Source organism: Equus asinus, chromosome 9, assembly GCF_041296235.1.
Source record: "Equus asinus isolate D_3611 breed Donkey chromosome 9, EquAss-T2T_v2, whole genome shotgun sequence".
Lineage (NCBI taxonomy): Eukaryota > Metazoa > Chordata > Mammalia > Perissodactyla > Equidae > Equus > Equus asinus.
In genome coordinates, this window is record NC_091798.1 from 94,424,878 (window position 1) to 94,444,830 (window position 19,953).

General features: G+C 42.3%; 1 protein-coding gene across 3 annotated transcripts in view; it reads right to left on the reverse strand.

Moving 5' to 3' along the window:
* The window catches only part of TNPO1 (transportin 1), a 91,680-nt gene extending 73,118 nt beyond the window's left edge, over window positions 1-18,562 (reverse strand). For 2 of the 3 annotated variants that reach the window (XR_011506064.1, XM_044778041.2), the window contains exon 1: window positions 18,412-18,562. Coding sequence is in view for 1 of the 3 variants with exons in the window: in XM_044778041.2 (XP_044633976.1) it covers window positions 18,412-18,426 (15 nt within the window). In the remaining 2 variants the exon portion in view is untranslated. Of the gene's footprint in view, window positions 1-17,915; window positions 18,095-18,411 lie in introns of those variants that run through there. The other variant, XM_044778043.2, reaches the window with a different exon arrangement.
* Window positions 18,563-19,953: the final 1,391 nt, after the last annotated feature.

A 19,953-nucleotide genomic window follows, 5' to 3' on the forward strand; every position in this document is an offset into this window, starting at 1 on the left:
ATATGAGGCACCTAATGTTCCTCCCCTTCCCACTTCAACCACTAAAATAACTATTCAATGATTATTCAAACCTAGACGCTAATGGCAGTTTGTAACATCAGACAGACTTAAGATGAAGATTACTTAAATTACTTTTGTAGGATCAAAGAATACGCAACAAAATGAGCTGTTTGACTTGTCTTTTAAATGAGGTGATATTCTAAAGAAATAGAAAAATCAAGAAAGAAATATTGGAGGAATAAGAGGAACAAAGAGCAAAATCAGAAACCAAGTGGTGAATATTAAATCAGATATGAATATAATCAGTGTGTAAAAATTTTACAAGGGTGAAAATTAAGTAGCTGATTGAGGGGAGTCCTCATAGCGTGCAAAGAGATAGAAAAAGAATATCACAAAGTAAACTCAACAGAAATAGCCCCCAACTGTAAAAAAAAATAGTAGGATATAATGTTGTATGACAGATGGTACCATACAACTAAACATTTAATACAAAAAACAACAGCACCACATATTCTATGAGTGTTGAAGTCTGTTTTTCTATTACTGTGACAAAGAAACACGAAACTCAACCAAGATTGAGACATAAAAAAATTAATATAAAAACCTAGAATGAAATGTGAGGTGGTAAGGAAATCTGACCTCATACTGGACACAAAAGATAATGCTAATCTACTAAAATACTAAGAAAGAGTAATAAGAATATACTGTTAAAACTCAATCTTGGGTTAAAAACCTGATTGTTGTCTTAGCGACATTAGGTTATCAGTCACTGACTATCATGTCCTTATAATCATCTATCCCCCTCATCCTATGAAACTGGAATTTATCAATTTAAATGTTCACTGTAATTAGAGAATAGCAATCATAACATCTTCAGAAAGAAAAGAGGATTAGACAGCATCTATCCAATCTCTTAGTTAAAAAAAAGGGGGGGAAGCAAGACTCAGAAATCAACATTATAAATTAATTAACGGGAAGAATTTGATTTCAATTTTTAAAGACATAGATCATCCAGTTGTATATTACGAGGTTCTTTCTCCTCTTCGGGTGGAGACGAGTGAAGAGTAAACCGAGTAGGAAGAACAGAGAAAACCAAGATGGAAAGCCAGCTGCCGGCTTTGCATCCTCTTACAGACAACAGGATTCCCTACCCATCCACTTCTACCCCGCCTCTCCCTTCCCCTGCCTTTCCAAATTGTAGTATTTTGGTTCTGAGCACTGGCAATCACTGCCCCTGCTGCCATGGAGGGAAAAAATGCCTCACAATATTCCTTTTGTTACCACTTTATACCAGTGGGAGATGTCGGAACAGTGGCGATTTGCCCTCACTATGATGCCAACTTCCAGGTAACACAGCTTCCTTCCCAAGACTCAGACAGCCTGTGTCGAAGGACCTGCAACATGGCTTACGAGGCACTTCCGGGAGGCACCACTATTTACAAATATGCTGGATGAACACATGCTTTATTTGAACAAATGTAAAAGGGAGCTCCTGGTATTTCACAGCAATACAAAGCCAGACAATCCAATAAGATAGTAAAACATTAATAACTTTACTTACTGGAAAACCAATTAAGAATCAATAGATAAGACGTGAAAGAAAATTCACAAGACGAAATACAACAGTAAATAAATAGGAGAAAACGCTGAACTTCACTAGTAATCAATAAACATAATACTGAAGTAAAGTTTGTAGACTAATTAGCAAAGATAATTTTATAAAAATAACACCCTATGCTGCTGAAGATAGACGAATCAACCTAACAAATTACTGATGGTGGTGTAAACTAACACAACCTACTGGAAATCACCTCAACAATCTCTATTAAGAGCTATATGCATTTTCATACACTTTGTCCTCAGGATTACACTTCTGAGACTGCATCCTAAGAATCTCAAATACAAGAAATAAAGCATTACTCTCAATGATTTTATCCCAGGATTATTTCTGACACAACAATAAAAATATGGGTAAATAACACAACATCCAACTGCTGGGCTACTATGCAGCCATTAAAAAAGATGGTTAAGGGGCCAGCTGGTGGCCTAGTGGGTTAAGTTCACATGGTCCACTTCAGCAGCCTGGAGTTTGCCGGTTCGCATCCTGGGCGCGGAGCTGCACACTGCTTATCAAGCCATGCTGTGGCAGGCATCCCAAATATAAAGTAGAAGAAGACAGGCACAGATTTTAGCTCAGGGCCAATCTTCCTCAGCAAAAAGAGGAGGGGGGATGGCAGAGGTGAGCTCAGGGCTAATCTTCCTCAAAAAAAAAGAAGATGGTTAACTTCTGTAATGACATGGAAAATGTTTATGATTAGAAAATGATAAAAGTGATAAAATGTATCTAGAGAACAATTACAGATAGACAAAAAATATGTACAAGATTAAACATGGAATTATTAAATGAAAAAGACTGGAAAGAAACCAGGAAAAGCTAGCAGGGTGTTAGGGTGTTAGGATTGTGGATCCTTTTTCTTTTCTCTTTAAAAAATTTTCAATATTCTGGTTATGTTACCTTTATAATGAACATAAATAATAAAAATCTCCAACAGTATAACTGTTTGAAGTCATACCTAGGGCAAGGCAAAAGAGCCCAGAGAACCCTACTATATTAGGGTACAGCACTTGCTATTCATAACAATGACAAAATCATCGAGTTTAAATTACATCTGTTTTTTTTACTTTTTTTTAAATTAAGATTATGGTAGTTTACAACCTTGTGAAATTTCAGTTGTACATTATTGTTAGTCATGTTGTGGGTACACCACTTCACTCTTTGTGCCCTCCCCCGACCCCCACCTTTCCCCTGGTAACCAGTGATCAGATCTCCTTGTCTATATGTTAACTTCCACCTATGAGTGGAGTCATACAGAGTTCGTCTTTCTCTGTCTGGCTTATTTCACTTAACATAATACCCTCAAGGTCCATCCATGTTGTTGTGAATGGGACGATTTTGTCCTTTTTTATGGCTGAGTAGTATTCCATTGTGTGTGTGTGTGTGTGTGTATCTTCTTTATCCAATCATCAGTTGACGGGCACTTAGGTTGGTTCCACATCTTGGCTATTGTGAATAATGCTGCGATGAACATAGGGATGCATGGGACTTTTGGAATTGCTGATTTCAGGTTCTTAGGATAGACACCCAGTAGTGGGATGGCTGGGTCATAAGGCATTTCTATTTTTAACTTTTTGAGAAATCTCCATACTGTTTTCCATAGTGGCTGCACCAGTTTGCACTCCCACCAACAGTGTATGAGGGTTCCTTTTTCTCCAGAACCTCTCCAACATTTGTCACTCTTGGTTTGGGATATTTTTGCTGTTTTTTTTACTTTTTAAGAAGGCAAGACGGTGTGAAATAGAGTTTAGAAAGTTTTTTGTGAAATGCTTAAAGGTAAGGGTACTTAAAGGGTTAAGTTTTAGCTATATAAAATTGAGGTACTTGAACAACTTGTTCTCAGATTTTGCCATCAAATGAGTAGACACAATGATATGAATATTGAAAAATAAAAAATCTTTATGGTAATGGAAAAAAACTGTTTCAACTTTTGCAAAGTGAAAGTTATACCAAAAGAGTTGTTTTATAATCCCAGAGACCTAGGCTCAGGGACACGCCCTGAAAATCAGAGAATAGAAGTTTCACCTTTACCTAGCTAATGGAGATTACTATAGATTCTACATATGTGATTTGTTTTTTTAATAACAGTTTTAATACCATATACGTATGGAAATAATTTTTAATATAACAACAAATTTATGTTAGATTTATTTAAATGTTTAAATGAATTACTAAGCAAAGAAAGACAGAAACAGTAAGACTACTATAAAATTTAAAATACCAAAATTTTAATATTAAAAAAATTTCAAGCATCTCTCATTAACTTCCTAATTTTTCAAAACATCAATGCATAATTTCAGAAATATCATTTAAGAAAAAAATCAATAAATAGCTCAATTAAACTGTAAGTTGAATTAGAAGGAAAAAAATCCCACAAAAATGTAAAAGCCAAAAGCAAGTTAAAATGGATTTTAGCTTAGAAAAGAGGGCCTACAATTCTTCTACAATGGTTCTTGAGACTTCTGTAGTAGTATGTTCTATAGATTCTCCCAATAATCATGACTATAAATATTTTAAGCAAAAATTACTCATGTATAAGGAAATTTCAACTGCAGAAATAACAAGCACATATCACAAATAATTTAAATTTGTCATTTAGCACATACTGAATTCAAAAGGTTAGTTCTAGTAATTTTCATTTTTGCTAATCCATCACTTGTGTCATGTACTATTTTACAAAATTCATAAATCATTTAAGTTTAAAATTAAGACCTTAAGAAAATAATGAATGAAAACTTTTTTAAGATAAAAAAATTATATCAGCATCATCAATGGATTCTTAATATATTTTTCTGCCTAAGGAAGCTAATGAAATAACTAAGAAGGATGTAAAGAAAATGTATGCTTACAAATTAACTGGAAACTAAAGGGATAGTTCTGTGTGCCTACTGAGCCTAGGAGGCAGGTACCATCCACGACCACACACTTATAATTGATAGACATGGGGGTCTACTGAACTGCCTCAAAAGCACACACTATTTCCTTCACGCTAAACTGATTCTTAGAAAAATAAATCCATATATTACAAAATAAACTTTTCCTGGAGTAGTGTTGGGGACACAAAAAGCAAATCTTTGTCTTAAGTCACATGAAATGATATTTTAATTAAAAAAGTTTTCATGCAGCAATCCATATTAATTACAGTTAATAAAATATATAGTCTCCAGTCAACTCTTCATTATACATTCTTTTTTTCTTGAGGAAGATTAGCCCTGAGCTAACTACTGCCAATCCTCCTCTTTTTGCTGAGGAAGACTGGCCCTGAGCTAACATCCATGCCCATCTTCCTCTACTTTATATGTGGGACGCCTGCCACAGCGTGGCTTGATAAGCGTTGCCATGTCCGCACCTGGGATCTGAACCAGCGAACCCTGGGCTGCCGAAGCCGAACCTGCGCACTTAACCGCCGCATCACCGGGTCAGCCCCTCATTATACATTCTTACAGGAGTAGTATGCATATTCTAGAAGGAAGAAACTCCAGAAATTAATAGGCAAACATTTATTAGGCACCTGTATAAGTGAGGTTTTGTAGTTAGAAACTACAAATACAATGTAGGAGAAGTCTGGAATGAGAGGGATGAGCTAGGAAACTTCTAAGATTTCTTTACATTATTAAATTCAACAATTCAATATGTGTCTAGGCATTTGATGAACCTGACTCAAAAGCATCTGAGACGGACGGACAGGAGTTTGTATTTCCCAGAATCAGAAAATGATCATTTTAGCTGAAATCACCAGTTTGTCCTGGCTGCTGAGCAATTCAAACTCTACTAGAATCTCATTGGGGTGTGAATGTGTAGATTCTGTTTTACAAAGAAAAACTGCCTCCTGTGCACCTGGTCAGCAAGTACCAACACCGAAACAACAGCCTCCAGCCCACTGGGACGTCAGGTTAAAACAGAGCTGGGATTTTTATTAGAGCATTTCTTTTTTTGTGCCTCAACCTTTTTTTCTCTACTGGCTCTTAAGCTTCCCCATCAAATTTCTACATTCAATCTTAAACTACTATAGCAGTCCCCTCTTATCCCTGGTTTCATTTTCCAAGGTTTCAGTTACCCATGGTCAACCACACAAAACATTACATGGAACATTCCAGAAATAAACAATTCACACGTTTTAAACTGCATGCCATTCTGAGTAGCGTGATAAAATTCTGCTCTGTCCCACAGAGGACTTGTTTAGCATACCCACACTCTATGTGCTACCTGCTTGTTAGCCCTTTAGTGAGGAAAAAACACAGCATATATAGGGTTCCACACTATCCGCGGTTTCGGGCAGCCACTGGGGGTATGGAACGTATCCCCCTAGGATAAGGGGGGACTACTGTACACCACACTCTTGATACTGAGCTTACTATGTGTGCTACAATAAGACTCCAGAAAAACCTCCTACCTTCAGTTTCTCCACTATTTCATCCTTGACTTACGGGGGAAGGGGTCAGGCCAGGGGAAGGATGATATTTGAGGAGGCGACACACACACTTTGACTCAGAGCCACGGCCTTGCTGAAGCTAACAAACTCGCCTAACTTCACGGGGCTTTCGGACAAACTGCCTCCGACTGCGAGTCTTCAAGTCTTCTGTGCCCGGAAGAGCTGAAATAACATCAGGAAAAAAGGAGTGCCAGAGAACTGGGGCTCTTGTCTCCGTTCTTCTTGGCACACAGAAGAGCTGGCTGGGCATCCTGTACAAATCACTGATACTCACGTGGGTCATTTCCTCATCTACAAAGCAATGAAAGACCATGGTGCTCTCAACTTCTAGAAGTAAAACATTCAGTCGACTGTAAATAATAAATCTGGTCATAATCCACAGGAAAAAGCTAGCCTCACTACTTCTCTTCATTCTTGCTCCTGAAACTCTCCAAGCCTTCAGGGAGACTTGTATTGCACTCAATTGTTCAAGCACAGTTCTGGGACTGCTGAGTTACCTGAGTGAGAGCTACGTGTGCCTCGATTCTTTCAGCAAATGCCTGGGCTCCTGTGAAAGGGGACAGTACCGCACCAAGCTGGGTCACTTCTCACAGAAGTCACATTCGACAGTAAGAACAATCTTTAGTTGAAAATGTTAAAGAAAAACTTTCATCATAACTCAGGTCTCTATCCAACAAAAGTCTTTACCCATTATCCCCTCAAACTGTGTAACAGACAACTATGTAAAACATTATTGAACTAGAAATCCAATGGAGCACTCCAACACCTGTTCTGGAGCACCTGTGGCTTCAATGATTCACTGTTTTCATTTGTTCGTTTGCTGAGGAAGATTCGCCCTGAGCTAACATCTGTTGGCAATCTTCCTCTTTTTTTCTTTTTTATGTGAGCCACTGCCACAGCATGGCTGCTAACAGACGAGTGGTGTAGGTCTGTGCCTGGGATCCGAACCTGGGCCGCCAAAGCAGAGCACGTTGAACTCAACCACTAGGCCCCCAGGGCTGGCCCAATGATTCACTGTTTAATGCTCTATTCCTAAATTAGGTCCCATAATATTTTCTCATAAAGATTTGACAAGCAGCATTTTACGAGCTGAAACAAGCTCTTTTTGAAACATAGATCAGGACTCTTTAGACCATGTCCATATACTGCCAACTAAACTCACCACAGAATTAATCCAAGTATTTTATTTTACCTTTCTAAACAACTCCGAAAACATATCATTCACGCCAAAGTCTGATACATTTTACACATAAAGTTTAAATATCTTCCCTTCCCTTGCTCTTCCTCTGCCCTAATGCTCCTCAGAGTGACAGGTTAAACTCTGATCTACCATCACAGAGAGTTAGAATCCAGGTCTGGAAATTTAAAATCAGCCTTTCGATATAAGGGATCATTGCCTGTGAGCTCTATATTTGACTTATTTGTCCACTTCAAAGAACGAATTTCAGATTTTTCCATGCACTACATGGGAGTCACTGGAGCACAGAGCTGAAGAGCACAAACCCTGGAGTTCCTCTGCTTGACCTTGAGTTCTTGCTCTGCCATATATTAGTCATGGGAAGAAAAATTAACTTATGATCTATAAAATGAGTAATTAATAGTACTCCTATCTCATGGGGTTGTTATGGTGAGAAAATGGCAAAGTTCCATGAAAAAAACAAAACTTCTGGCTAAAAAGACAACAACTTAGGGTAATATAAAATCCTAGACTGGATCCTATACTGGAGGAAAAAAATGTTATAAATATGTTACTGGGACAAGTGACAAAACTGTAATACAGACTGTAAAAAACTAAATTTCCTGAATTTGATGACTATACATCGTTTCAGAAGAGAATATCCTGGCTCTTAAGATACATACATTAAAGTCTTAAAGGGTAAAGGGGCAATATGCATGCAACCTGTTCGTAAATGACCAAAAAAATAATTGTGTGTGTTGGAGGTGGGGGGATGTGGCAAAATGTTAAAAATCGATGAATCCAAGCAAAGTGTATATGGCAGTTCTCTGAATTATTCTCACAACTTCTAAGTTTGAAATTATTTTAAACTAAAATCTTAAAAGACCATCTTTGACGGCATTCACCATGACTCCTCAATCTCTCCACTCCCTTGCACTCAGAGACATCCTGAAGCCTGCGTAAAGTTACCGGCTCCGCTGCTTCACTCCACCCCATTGAGATTGAGAATCCCCTGGTGCCAAATCCAGTGATTTCTTCTTGGCTTCATCAGAACTTCCCCACAGTGCTGAACACAGGCAAGCGCTCTTACCTCTCGGCCGGCAGCATCCCACCACCCTGGTTTTCCCTTTACTTCACTGGTTGCTCCGTCAGTCTCCTTTGCTGGCTCCCCTACCCCTAAATATCCCACCCCTTTTCTTTTCTCTATCCGCATAATCTCATCCAGTCTGCGCCATCCAAGAGTACTCTGAATTCCAAACTCAAGCATCCAATGTCTAACAAGACACATCCACTTGTCTGTTAAGTGGGCATCTCACACTTTGCTGGCTAATAAAAAAGAACTCTTGATTCCTCTCCCCATCCAGTTCAAAGCTGCTCCTCCTCCAGTTGCCTAATATCACTAAATGTCACTAGTGTTCATCCCGTTGTTCAGGCCAAAATACTAATGGGTCATCTTTGTCTTCCCTCATATCCCACATCCAAACCATCAGCCAGTGCTGTCAAAATATATCCTCAAAATACACCTTCAAAACACACTCTACTTCTCACTTCCCCCACTGTCTGCCCCAGCCCAAACCCCATGTTCCACACAAACAGGGTCTACTGTAGGTTTCCCAGCCTTCTCTTTTGTTCCCTTACAGCCTGTTCTCTGAGACAAAGCAGCAAAAATGATCTTGTTAAATCCGCAATTAAATCATGTCTTCTCTCCATCAAAACCTTCCAACGGTTTTGTCACCACACTTAGAATAAAACCTCACATCCTTACCAAAGCCTACAAAGCCATCCCTAATCTGGGCTCCTGCCTGCCTCCATGCTACGTCCTAGCAGTCTCTGCCCCCTTTTCACTACGCCTCAGTGCCACTGGTCTTCCTGCAGCTCCCTGATGATGTCAGGCTTCTTCTCACCTAAGGGTCTTTACTTTTGCAGGCCCCTTCTCCACCTATTCATATTGCTCACTCCTCCTCACTTGGACTGTCGGCCAAATGTGACATTTAAGAAAGGCAATGATCTCTTTCCTCTCTCTCCACCCATCACTCTCTATTTCCTCTCACTGCTTTAGTTAGTACCTATATTTTCCCCTTTCTCTTCATTAAAAAAAAATCTTTAAATGAAAAACTAGTATGTGACTGCTTTCATTGTATTGAAAAAAAAAAAGGGACACAATACGGATAAAATTCCAGCTGTCTTCAAGTTTCTCTCCTGATCTTGTCTCCCCCCCAGAGGTACTCTAATACTCAGTTGATGCATATCCTTGTAGAGCTGTTTTTGGCGCATTTAAATACACATGTTTCTGTACAAATAAAGAGTTTTATTTCTAGTCTATAACAACTCATTTAAAATGTCTTAGCTTTCCTACTCATTATATATAGCTCTGTTTCATTACTAACCACAGCACAATTTATTGATGAACACAACCTATTTACCATTTTGCACCATTACAAGCAATTAATTCACTGAACAAATACTTCCTGAGTGCCTACTATATTCTAGGCCCTGCTCTAGTTGCTGCAGATACAGCAATAAATAAAACAAAGATCTTGGCCCTCCTGGAGCCTACATTCTCGTGGGAGGAAAAAGAAAATAAACAGAATATACAGTGCAAACTTTTTCTGCAGAGAGTCAGAGAGTTAATATTCTAGGCTTTGCAGACCACATATGTCTACTGTATATTCTTTTTGTTTTATAACCCTTTAAAAATGTAAAAACCATTCTTAATTCACAGGCTGTACAAAAACAAGGCACAGGGCATTGGAGTCTAGCTTGCTGACCTCTGATAGAGTGTGTTAAAAGATTGTATGTGCTATGCAAAAAATAAGAATCCAGAATAAGGGGGATGGGGGAGGGAAGGATGCAGAACTAAATAGGGTGTTTACAGAAGGTGAAACCTGAGCAAAGACCTGGAGGTAAGGCCAGCAAGCCAAGATGATCTTTGGGAGAAATACATTCAGACAGCTGAACCAGCTAAAGCAAAGGCCCTGACGTGGGAACAGGACTGCTATGTTTATGATATAGCCAGGAGGCCAGCGAGCAAGGAGGGAAGGGTGGTAGGAAACAAAGTCAGGAGAAAGGGGAGTGGGCTGGGCAGATTATGTAGAGCCTTGGAGGCCATTCTAAGGACTAGATTTTCTCTGACTGAAAGCGGGAGTCACTGCAGGGCTTTGAATAGAGAAGTGGCAGGGACTGTCTTAATTTGTAAAAGGCTCATTCTGGCTATTATATTGAGAAAATACTGTTGGGAGGGGCTAGGGTGAAGTAGGAAGACCAGGTAGTAATCTACTTAAGTAATTCAAGGAGATATGACGGTAATGACTTGGACCAGGGTGGTGGTCTGGAGAGGTGAGGCACGGTAAGATGTAAGATTCTGGATATATTCTGATGATATAGAAAGAACAGTCTGTCCTGAAAGAATGGATTAGAAAAGTCAAAGAGGAGGAAAAGTTAAGAATAACTCCAAGATTTTAGCCTGAGCTACTGAGAGGATGGAGTTGCCACTGACAAACAGAAATGAGGAAGTCTATGGGGAGAGTAGGCACTGGGGAGGAAGTTTAGGAGTTCAGTTTTGGACATGCTGAGTTTGATGTCTATTATTAGACATTTAGGTACAGATGTTGAATAGGCAGTTGAACATATGAGACTAGAGTCAGGGAGAGAGGCCAAAGATCTAAATTTGGGCATTGCTGGCATTTAGATGGTATTTAAAGATTTGAGACTGAATGAGATTACCAATAGAATATAGAAAAGAAAAACAAAAAACAAACACAACCAAGGACTGAGACTTGGGGCTCTCCAATATTAAGATGTCTATGAGAAGAAAGGCAACAGAGAATTACAAGGAACCAGTACGGAGGTAGGAGATAACTAGGGGTGTGTGGTATCCCAGAAAGAAAGAGTTCCAAGGATAAGTGAAAAAATAGCTGTGTCAAATGTTGCTGATAGGGCAAGTAAGATGATCAGAATCAATGGCATGTGGTATCTGGCAACATGGGAGTTACTGGAGAACCTGAGGAGCTGTCTCAGTGGGAAGGGTGCAAACAAAGGCCTCACTGGCGTGGGTTTAATGGAGTATGAGAGGAGAGAACTTGGGAATAGCAAGTACAGACAACTCTTTCGAGGAATAACGCTGCAAAAGGAAAATGAGAAAGGTGAAGAGTGGATCAAGTTTTTTTTAAAATATTGGAGAAGTAATAGCATGTCTATTTGCTGACATGTGGAAGGAGAGAAGCCGAAGCAATGTCCTTGAGCAAACGAGAGAGGATGGGATCTGGAACAAAAGCAGACAGAAGATGATGAACAGTTAATCTAAGGTAACGAGCGGGAAGACAGTGTGTGCTGACAGATGCTGGCAGGTACATGGGCTGGTGGGGGGTCTGTGGAAGTTTTCTGACTGCTTCAATTTTCTTAGCAAAGTAGGAAGCAAGGTCATGAGCTGAAAGTGACGATGACAAAAGAGATATTGGAGGTTTGAAGAAAAGATATGAAATAGTCATTTAGAAGAGTGGGAGAGTGAAGAGACTAGGAAAATACAGTACAATCAACAGGCAGCATTAAGGACCCACTTGAGGTACGTGGTCATGTGTGGATGTGTGTTTTCTTCCAGCCACACTAAGCTACATAGGGGCAGGTGCAAGAAAAGCAGTTGGTTTTAACTAGGGATGTGGTTCTACCAAACAAGCAAAGAGCAAGGCAGCAAATGCAAAAAGAGTGATTAAAATGATTAACCATGGTATTTAAGATGGGTAAGAAAGCAAGGGAAAACATCAAGAGGGTGAGTGGCAGGGAAGCAGGGGTAGGATGAATGGATTGGAGATTCCATGGGGGTCAAAGACGGTTCCGGCTGAGACACTAAGTAGGAGTTAACTTCCCCAACAGGAAGTGCGTCACAGAATGGAGCACATGAAACAGAAACTGCGGATGGACTGCAGTTATGGATGAGGCAAGAGGGGATGACGACTGGAGTGAGCAACTGAGAAGGGCTGGATGGGAGGAGCGCTGGAGAAAGCTAAGAAACGAGAGCCCAGGGGACTGGAAAGGTCAGTGATGTATAACCTCTTCAATTTCAAAATAAAGACTGAGGTGGTACTGGAAAGAGGGGCAATGAGCCCAGGGCTAAAATAATTGAGAAACGAGGGGCAATGACCTGGAGGGTAGTAACTGATAGCAATTAGGAGGGGTAGTGGATTGCATAACCTGAAGACACAACCCCAAACTGAGGATTTTTAGGGAGAAGGGAGGAAGAATAGCTTGAAAGCAGCAAACACATGCATGGCAGATACCTTCCCCATCTCTAGCACAGGGATAAGGAGAGCTATGGGGAAAAAATAACAGCCCCAAATGCACAGTGCACAGGTTCCACAAGAGCAACAAAGTGAAGGGAATACCAAGAATAGGTTGAGACTGGATTTTGAGGATGATGGGCTGTAAATTCCAGCAAGGCACATCAGGAGAGCATGAAGAGTTGGGAAGGGGTTAAAAAAAAGGTTGACAAACACAGACCCTTTTATGAACCGGAGGGAAGGAGATGAAAGGTGACCTGGAAGTCTGGAGGTTCTGTGGCTACTGACAAAGACAATCTTGAACACACATGACTCCTGATACACCCATTTCTCTGGGTGTGTCAGAGAAAGAAAGGGAAACTGCTGGGTCAAAAATGTTTTTACTTTCAAATTAAAATGGTTGTACTGATTTATTCAATGCATGAGTCTTCCTACAACCTTGTCAATACACATTAGCAAAACTTTTTCACTTCTGTCAATATGATGGGTAAAAAAAGGCAGTTTTACTTTGCATTTCCCTATTGGTGAGGTAGAGCATTATTTCATGTTTATTGCATAGCTGTATTTCCTCTTCTGTGAATTTGTCCATTTAAAAAATTGTTTTCTCTTTTCTTATTGGTTTACATTGCTTAAAAAAAAAAACCTATCTTTCTATTTTATTCTGCTCTTCACCCCAATCAATGTTGTGAAGTCCTCATTTCAAATCTCTCAATGGCTCGTGCAGGTCCTCCCTTCTTCAAACCCCCCACCATATCCTAGTGGGCCCACCAGTCCAATCCAGCCACACCCACTAGTCTCCACTGTCTAGGACTGCTTTTGCACTACCATGGCCCACAAAGCAGAATATATTTACTGTCTGGTCCTTTGCAGAAAGCTGTGGACTCCTGCTCTACACCTTTTAGGGCCCCTCAACTGCTGAGAGTTACAATAACATAGTAGGTCCTTATCTTTGCTGACACGCCCTCTGAAGTGCTGCCCCTTTTCCCCAGAAAAGCCTGAGCCATTTCTCCCACCCTCCCCACGGACTCTATTGCTAGCCCTCCTGGGCGCCTCCAGATTCGTATCATAAAAGCTGTGCCTATTCCACTGCACTTTTCTGTTTACGTATCTCTCCTCCACTAGCATGTAAATCTCTTGAAAACAAGGGACAATCCTAGCACTAATAAATGTTTAGTGAATGAATAAACGGCACATGAAGTCCTTCCTAATTTGCCATCTTTCTCTTCATTTCCCTGTTTTCCTATGCTCCAACCAAAGTAAACTATATTTTTACTTCATTAAGTATTTTTTAAAACCATTATTTCTAATGGCAGCATAAGGATCAATGTTTTATATTTGTTTCTTTACAATTCTGGTGGATACCACCTAATCATTTACTCACACCTGTTTAATACGCTCACGATTTGCTGATTGCTGAAATATTTCTCTTCTCTAATTTCTTCCTTAGTAAAGACAAAAGCAATGCTTTTCTGGGATCATCTACGGCAGTAACTTCTTCATCTGAGGATTAAAGGGCTCCAGAGATGATTATTTTACTAGTGGCTTCAGAGTGCTTCAAAATCAACTGTAAAATGCAACTCAAATGGGTTTTTTTTGCTTTTATTTTCAGTATAAAATTAATCTCCCACCCCCTACCTTATTCTCCTTATCTAGAACACCTCTTAATTTTTGGGGGGTATCTCTCTATTAAGACTTTAGTTTACTTTGCCAGGGGGTTTACTAAGCGTATTTTTCAATTTAGTTATTTAATGGGCCTTTGTCAGTTCTCTTAACCTCAATTTCGATGGATTTCTCTTTTTTTCCCTCCCCACCTGTGCTGAGGTCATTATTAAGAATGTTTTACCCACAAATGCTTGCTGCATTCATTTTACAAACCAGCTTTATATATTCACTACCAATTACATCTCATCCAAGTAAGGGTTTTTTTTTCCCTTTTCTAAAATGTATGTAGATAGCTAAGCCCTATCTGGTGTGACTTTGTAATTTATCCATTCATTACTTCCAGCTCAGTTTCACTGTCTTAAAAATGTGATCTATGATCAACAGTTAGTAGATTCACTATGCTATGGTGAATTATAAGATTCGTTATACGGGGCTGGCCCCGTGGCCAAGTGGTTAAGTTTGCGCATTCTGCTTCGACAGCCCAGGGTTTCACCAGTTCAGATCCTGGGCACGGACATGGCACAACTCATCAGGCTATGCTGAGGCAGCATCCCACATACCACAACTAGAAGGACCCACAACTAAAATATATACAGCTATGTACTGGGGGGCTTTGGGGAGAAAAAGGAAAAATAAAATCTTTAAAAAAAAAAAGATTCATTATAAGATTTTGTATTCATTCATTATATATATGTATTCATTTTAAAATTCTGAATACTTATATTACATAAAATTTTACAAATAAAAGAACATGTGCTTTGCAACCAGGCAGATCCAGATTCAGATCCAGCCTTGAACTCTGAGTCTTCAGGCACTTACCTATCTACACTTCACTTCTCCCATCGGTAAAATGGAAGTAACTCCCACATGTAACACAAGTCTATGATAATGAGCATCACATATGTAAAAGTAACCATGCATGCTAACTGCCTACAAATAATGTCTAGTATACTACACGGAAAAAATGTTAATTCTCTCTCTCTCCTCCCATCTCAAGCAATAAGGGCAATAAACATGTGCTCCTCAGTTTAAGGCCTTTATTTCCCTTAAGTAAAAGCAATTTGGCAACATGGACCTTGAGCTCTGAATGTTCATATACTCTGACCCAATATTTTCACTTTGGGGAATCTACCTTAACGAAATAATCTAAAACACAGAAATTGTATTATGTACAAGGATGTTCATTGTAGTGTTCTTATAACTGCATAAAAAAGTTAGAAACTTGCTAATTGTGCAACAGGAAAACGTTTAATTAAGAGAAATTCACACAAACATGTGGTCATTTAAAAAGATGCTGACAAGAGTCAGCCCTGATGGTCTAGTGGTTGAAGTTTGGCGCTCTCACTGCTTCAGTGGCCCGGGTTTGTCTCCGGGTGGCAGAACCACACCACCCATCTGTCAGTAGCCAGGCTGTGGTGGTGGCTCACATAGGAGAACTAGAAGGACTTACAACTAGGATATACAATCATGCCCTGGGCTTTGCGAGGGGAAAAAAAGAGGAAGCCTGGCAACAGATGTTAGCTCAGGGTGAATCTTTCCCTGCAAAATAAATAGATAAACAAATAAAAAATAAAAAGACGCTGACAAAATCATAGCAGGAGAAAATGCTTATGGTACTAGCTGAAAAAAGCAGAGTGGAAAATTATTCAGCTAGTAAAGCCTCAACTATGTAAAAATCAAACTAAAAATACTGAAAGGAAATGCATCAAGGGTTTACAATAGGTACCTCATAGTCCTGATACTAGTGATTACTATTTTATGGTTGTTTTCTAAAATATCAATAATCATGACGACGATCATACTAACAGCAGTTATTAATTACGGAGTGTTTACTACACACCAAGCCCAGTTCTAAGAGCTTATTTATTGTACAAACTCATTTAATCCTCATTACATTATGAGATGAGAAAACTGAGGCACAGTGAGATTAAGTAACTTGCCCAAAGCCACGCAGATAATTATGAAAGGTGCCAAGATTTGAATCCAAGAAGTCTGGCTCGAGAGCTCCTGTTCCTAACTGTTACGCTACACTAAAAAGATCTGCTTTGTTTTTAAATTTTAACCAGTAAAAAGACCTATTTCAATTCAAATCCTGCGGTCTTTCCTTGAGTTATCAGCTTTCTTTCAGTTCTGAGTTCAGATATTTGCTCTAACATCAGGTACCATCTTGGAGTAAGATGTAGCCACCATTGCTGTATGTATTCTACCCACTCCAGAAAGTTCCAAGACAAATCTGCACCCCTGTTTCCTGTTCCAATATCTCATTTCAGCATTAAGACTCTAGAACTCTAACATTCTTACTTATTACACCTACTGACAAGCACTTCAAAGAATTCTAGCAAGGAGGTCGTGGAGCAACAGAATGTGGCGTCTAGGAACTCTCTCCTACACTCACACCCATGCACATAACTACAAATTCACAGTCCCACCCTTGGAAACGTCTGTCTTCCACTGCAGGGTTCGCCCCCTCTGCAGCGCAGGAGACCCCTCTGACGAGCCAATACTCACCAGGTATCTACCAGGGCGCTAACTGAATGGGACCAGCTAAGAAAGATCCCCAACATCTTGGGAATTTCAAGGGCTCTGATCCTTCCTTTTTGAAGGTGGCATTATTCTCCACCGTTTTTGAAAACTTCATCAGTTAACCAGTCACTTTAATTCTCTCAGCTTTCTCACCTGTTTGCTGGTAAACCGAACAGTTTTATCGGGAACAAGATCTTTTTGGCACCAATATGTATTCAAATATCAATGCCAGGAAGAAATATTCATAATCAATGCCCTGGGCAATAAAAATAACTCCCACGTACTGCTGTGCTCCTCCCTGCCGTTTATATTTGATAAACTTATTTCAGTACATATGTCCCTGGGTTTGCCTTCCTTTATAACCAAATTTCTTAAAAACAGTATTTGCAGAACTCAACATGGTTAAATGCAAGCAATTCTCCTCAGCTTAGTACAGTGACATTTCAAAGCAGTTCATTTACCATATGTAGAAAAACTGAGTTCACGCGACAGCTTCAAAATTACATAAAGAAAAAAAAAACCAGTCATAAAAACAATGAATACCATAACAAGTCTGGATGATGGGACTATTTACAACCAGAATCATACATACTCTTACCAAAACCTTATCCTGCTCCCAATATATAATGGTAATAAGCCTGATCACTTTAAAAGATTTCGTACTTATTGCAGTGGGAGGAAGTCAGTAATTCCCTGCACGCCCAGGACGAAGATGTCCGTCCATCAGGGCTGACGCGGGGAGGGCCCCATTTCGGAAAAAGACAACGAAGCAGCACAGTTCACCAGGCCCAGAGGAAACCAGGGGAAGGACAAGCCGCACTGCCAAGCTGGAGGCATTTACGCTCTGCGCGTGCACAGGAAGCAGACAGAAAGCGGCTCCTCGGACGCACAGCCCCTTTTGCAGCTGCTGGTTTTCAACTCGGCGGAGCCGTTCTCTAAGAATGGGGTGCAGGGCCGGGTCAAAGCGGAATCGTTTCCCAAAAACCTGACTCCCCCGCCCCGCTTCGCTGAGCACAACTTCCCTACCACCCCCATCTGAAGGCCGGGATGCCACAGCGAAAAGTTAAAATCCCAAGGAACTCCTGTCATCCCCGCAACGAGCACGTCGGGACCCCATCTTACACCCCTGGATTTCCACCACACAACTTGTATTTCAGAAACGCCCTTCCTTTAGGGTGAAAGGAAGTCCCAGCGCTGCGCCGTCCCCGTGAAGGCAGGGCTGCCGGGAAGCACCTGAGGACAACTGTCCGCACCGACCGCGGGCCGCCGCCGGCTGCCAGCCTCCACGTTTCTCTCCGCGGACCGCCCGCCCGCCCTCCGGGCGAGTGCAGCCGCGCTGACGGCCCGCGGCGGCCCGGGCGCGGCCGCGATACAAAGGGCGCGAGGCGGGCGGCCGCGCACAGCCCTCGCCGCGCGGGCCGAGGCGGCGGCGGCCGGGCCCCAAAGCCGCCGCGGCGCCGGGCCGGCGGGCGGGCAGCCCCCGCCGCGGCGTGACGGGCGGGAGGGGTTCCCGGGCGTCCCGCCGCCGCCGCCGCCGCCGCCACCGCCGCCGCGCAGGCCCCGCCGCGGACCCAGAGCCGGGCGCTCGGCGGCAGCTGTTGGGCTTCGAACCGCGCCGCCCGCGGCTCCAAACCGCCGGCCGCCCCGGCGCCTCCCCGCGGCCCCGGCGGCCTCCCCGCCGCTCCGCCCCCGCCCGCCCTCCGGCCGGCCGCGCCCCCGCGCCACCTACCCGGTCCCACACCATCCCAGAGGCTCCGGCGCTCGGGCCCTCAGCCGAAGCGGCGCCGCCTCCGCTCCCGGCCCGAAATGGCTGCGGAACAAAGAGAACTCGGGCGCCGGCGAGCGCCGTCCGATTGGCCGAGGGGCGGGGCCGCGCGAACGTTCCGCGGCGGTCGCCTAGGCAACGGCAGCGGGCCCGGCGGCTCGGCCGGGTCTGTGGGGCCGGCGGCCCTGCGCGCGGCCGCGGCGTGCGCGCGCGCTGCAGCCTGGGCCCTGGGCCTCTGGCCGCGCGGGCCGAGCCTCGGGCCGGCGGAGGAGCCGCGCCGGGAGGCCGCCGCCCGACGGACGCTGCATGCGGCGCCGCGGGGCCTCGGGGCGTTCTCCGGCCCGGCCTGGCTCCCGGGCCTCGGGGCCGCCCGCCCCGGGAGCCGCTTCCCCCCACACTCCCGCGGCCCGGCGTCCCGCTGCGGGCGGAGGCGGCCCCGGAGGCTCAGGGCGGCGGCGGCGGGGCGCACGGTCGGGGCCGCGCGGGGCGGCCACGTGGCCAGCTGTGCCCGAGGGGACGGCGGCCTCCTGCTCTGGGAAATGACCGGCCCTCCTCGGCGTCGGCGGCCACCGGAAGGGAAGGTGCCCTCTCTTTCTGAACGCCGAGTAATTCAAAATGGGCGAGGCAGGCGTTTTCCTGCTTGGTTGCAGTAATGGTACTGAGGAGGGGCGTATCAGTTCCCCTCGCGTTAATCTTATGTATAAATTTTCCATGTATGAGTATTTCCCATTTGCAAAGCTACACGATCCTTGTTTCCTAAGGTGATGATGCCACTGATAATGTTCTTCCTCACAAGATGGATGTGTGTAAAAATGCCCGCACTTTGGCATTTTGGTTACCAATACCCTGTTTGCAAGTGCCGTGTATATTGTTTTGAAACTGTGTAGCGGTTGTTGCCTTCCAGGCGTAATCTAGATAAAATTTTAATACCAATGCTAGGAAGTGTTTTTTTATTTGTACTGACACAGCTTATTTATTAATAAACTTTTAATAATTTCCATTTGCAACAACATTTTACAAAACAGTTTAACTTAAATTTTGAGTACGAAAAGACCATTTTTATCATTAGGAAATTGAACATAGCAAGAAAAAATATTTTAAATAACTAAAACATTCATAATTATGATTTCAATATTTTCTGTTCATTTGATAGCAGTTGGATACAGTAGTGTAAAGAAAAAAGAAGCCCCCCAAATAAGAACAGTTTACTAAGGAAAAAAACCTAATGCAAACCTTCCTAAATGATAGTTTAGTGTATCCACAAGGAAATTTATCCAGAATACATGTATTTATCCAAATAACAAAGAGGGCTTGATTCTGTATTTGAAAAGTTCTGTCGGGGAATAGGGAGCTGTGATCTGTACAAATCAGGGGATGTGTGGTATCTGCCTTCTACTTTGCTAAAGAAGACTAACAGGAATCTTTCTAAATGTAAAGGGTTAGCAAAGAATGACAGATAGAAAGAACTACTGACTAAGCAATTAGTAAGGAATTCACCTGATTAAT